Below are 2,045 nucleotides of genomic sequence, written 5' to 3'. Positions count from 1 at the left end.
CCGCAGGTGCCCGCCAACGGCCGGGCGGACTACCCCCTGTCGTACCGCCCCCTCACCATGTCTGCCGCTGACGCACCTCACGAGGGCAGCGTTTTCTTCCCGATACCAGACGGCAGCGGGCTGCTGTACAAGCTGACCGGGCAGGTGTGGCGCCCCCCCCCCCTAGCGAGGATGACCTGCCGACCACTGCACCGAGCCCGCGCAGCAGCACGCATGGTCGCGTTCAGCCGCCCCATGTGCAGGCGTGGCAAGTGCAGGCGTGTCTTGCTGGCGCCCGGGGCTGCCCCCTGTGCCGGCTACTGTGCAAGCAATGCCTTGGGCCAACTCTGGAGCCCGGGGATCCCCAATTTTTGTTCCCAAGACGCGCCCCGTCCCCGCCCCAGGCCGAGTCACCGACCCCCGAGGCGGTGATCGAGCGGCAGCTGCCCGCCAAGGAGCGCCACGTGGAGCCGTTGACCGTGGTCAACTGGCTGCACAAGCCGCAGCGCTTCAGGGTGAAGCTGGAGAAGCTGGCGGGGGACAGGGCGACGCGGCTGGAGGGGGGGGAGCACATTGATGTGCCGGCAAAGGCGGAGCGGCAGTACAACCTGGCGTTCTATAGCTACACGCAGGTGAGCATGTGTGAGGGGGTATGCATGGAACGCTGGGTTGTGTGTTTGATTGTGGTTGTGCGCGCATGTGTGTGTGTGTGTGCACATGTAAGATCGGGTGCGTGTGCTTGTGCGTGAGTGTGGATGTGAGTGGTGTTTTGGGGCGCGAAAGGTATGGGGGTGTGGGTGTGTGGGAGCCATGAGGCGCTGCAATGCCAGTCACACACCACATGATCCAGTGCGATGTCTGGCCTGATCACATGTGTGGATGTCTGGAGTGTTTTGTGCCGCGGCGCCTTAGTCAGCAAGCCACATCATACCTGCAACAAATCTTCAGACATCCACATGCCAGCCCTGGGCCCTACTCAAATGGCTTGACGGCATCCTAACACGAGCGACTCCCCTAATGATGCTGCGATCTCGCTCACCCGCCCCGCCTTCATCCCCCATCCCCCCCCAGGGTCTCACCCATGCGCGCGTGACTTTCACCAGCGAGGCCACGGGTGAGTACTGCTACTATGACCTCAAGCTGACGTCATCGGCCCCCGCGCGCCGCGGCTGCCTGGCCATGGAGTGCCCCGTGCGGACGGAGACGGTGGCTCGCGTCCAGATTGCCAACCCCCTGCCGGGGGACATCACAATGAAGGCCACAGTGGTCGGGTCGCGGCAGGTGAGAGGGCGGGGTGCAGCCATTGCAGTAAGAGTGAAATGCGGGTCCAGATATTGAGAGGCATGGGCGCCTGCGGCGACCCACTCGCGGCCCGCATGGCTGGAGCCGCCGGAGCTGCCGCGCGCGGGCACCCCGGCAGCGCAGCTGGCGCGCCCTCTCTCCGCTCGCGGCCCCTCACCCCCGCTGCGCCCTGACGCACCCCCCCTCCCAAAACAAACAGGTGACTGTGCACCCCGACCCACCCGTGCTGCGGGGCGCGGCCACCACCGAGCTGGAGGTCCGCTTCCGCCCCCTCCTGGTCGGCGCCTGCGACGCCACCCTCAAGCTGGAGTGCCCCGAGCTGGGCCTGCACGAGTGGGGCCTCAAGCTGGCGGGCGCCGCGGTCAACCCCGAGCGCGGCCTCGCGTTCTCTGTGCCGCTGGGGGGCAGGGGCGCGCAGGCCTTCAGGTTCACGCACTACCTGCAGGAGCGGGCGGAGTACCGCTGCTACTTCAGGAGCGCGGCCGCTGGCAGCGGCGGCGGCGGCGGCGGCGGCGGGGCCGGCGGAGGGGCCGGCGGCAGCAGCGTGGGGTTCGACGCGCCCGCAACGGTGGTCGCGCCCGCGGCGGCGGGGCCAGGTGGGGTGTGCGGGGGTGCGGCGCCTCGGGGCGCGCTCGGGGCTGCGGGCTCGTTGACCGCGCGCGGTCACATAAAACTGGTTGAAGTCAATCCCAGGCGCCTCGTCCGGACTGCCCGTACCGCCTGACCACTGGCTCACCTGCCCTTTCCCTGGCCTCTCTTCGCGC

The 2,045-nt window shown here is 68.3% G+C and overlaps 1 protein-coding gene across 1 annotated transcript; it reads left to right on the top strand.

The window, feature by feature from the left end:
• Positions 1-57: 57 nt before the first annotated feature.
• MNEG_16689 (Hydrocephalus-inducing protein) lies at positions 58-2,005 on the top strand (the record flags this gene model as incomplete). The annotated part of the gene is made up of 4 exons (XM_014034841.1): positions 58-144; positions 384-611; positions 1,051-1,260; positions 1,481-2,005. 4 exons carry the CDS (start codon positions 58-60, stop codon positions 2,003-2,005), a joined length of 1,050 nt encoding a protein of 349 aa, XP_013890295.1.
• Between the last annotated feature and the right edge of the window lie 40 nt (positions 2,006-2,045).

Source organism: Monoraphidium neglectum, assembly GCF_000611645.1.
Source record: "Monoraphidium neglectum strain SAG 48.87 unplaced genomic scaffold scaffold06673, whole genome shotgun sequence".
Classification (NCBI taxonomy): Eukaryota; Viridiplantae; Chlorophyta; class Chlorophyceae; order Sphaeropleales; family Selenastraceae; genus Monoraphidium; species Monoraphidium neglectum.
The sequence above is the reverse complement of the archived record's forward strand: the minus strand, read 5'-3'. Positions and strand labels throughout refer to the sequence as shown.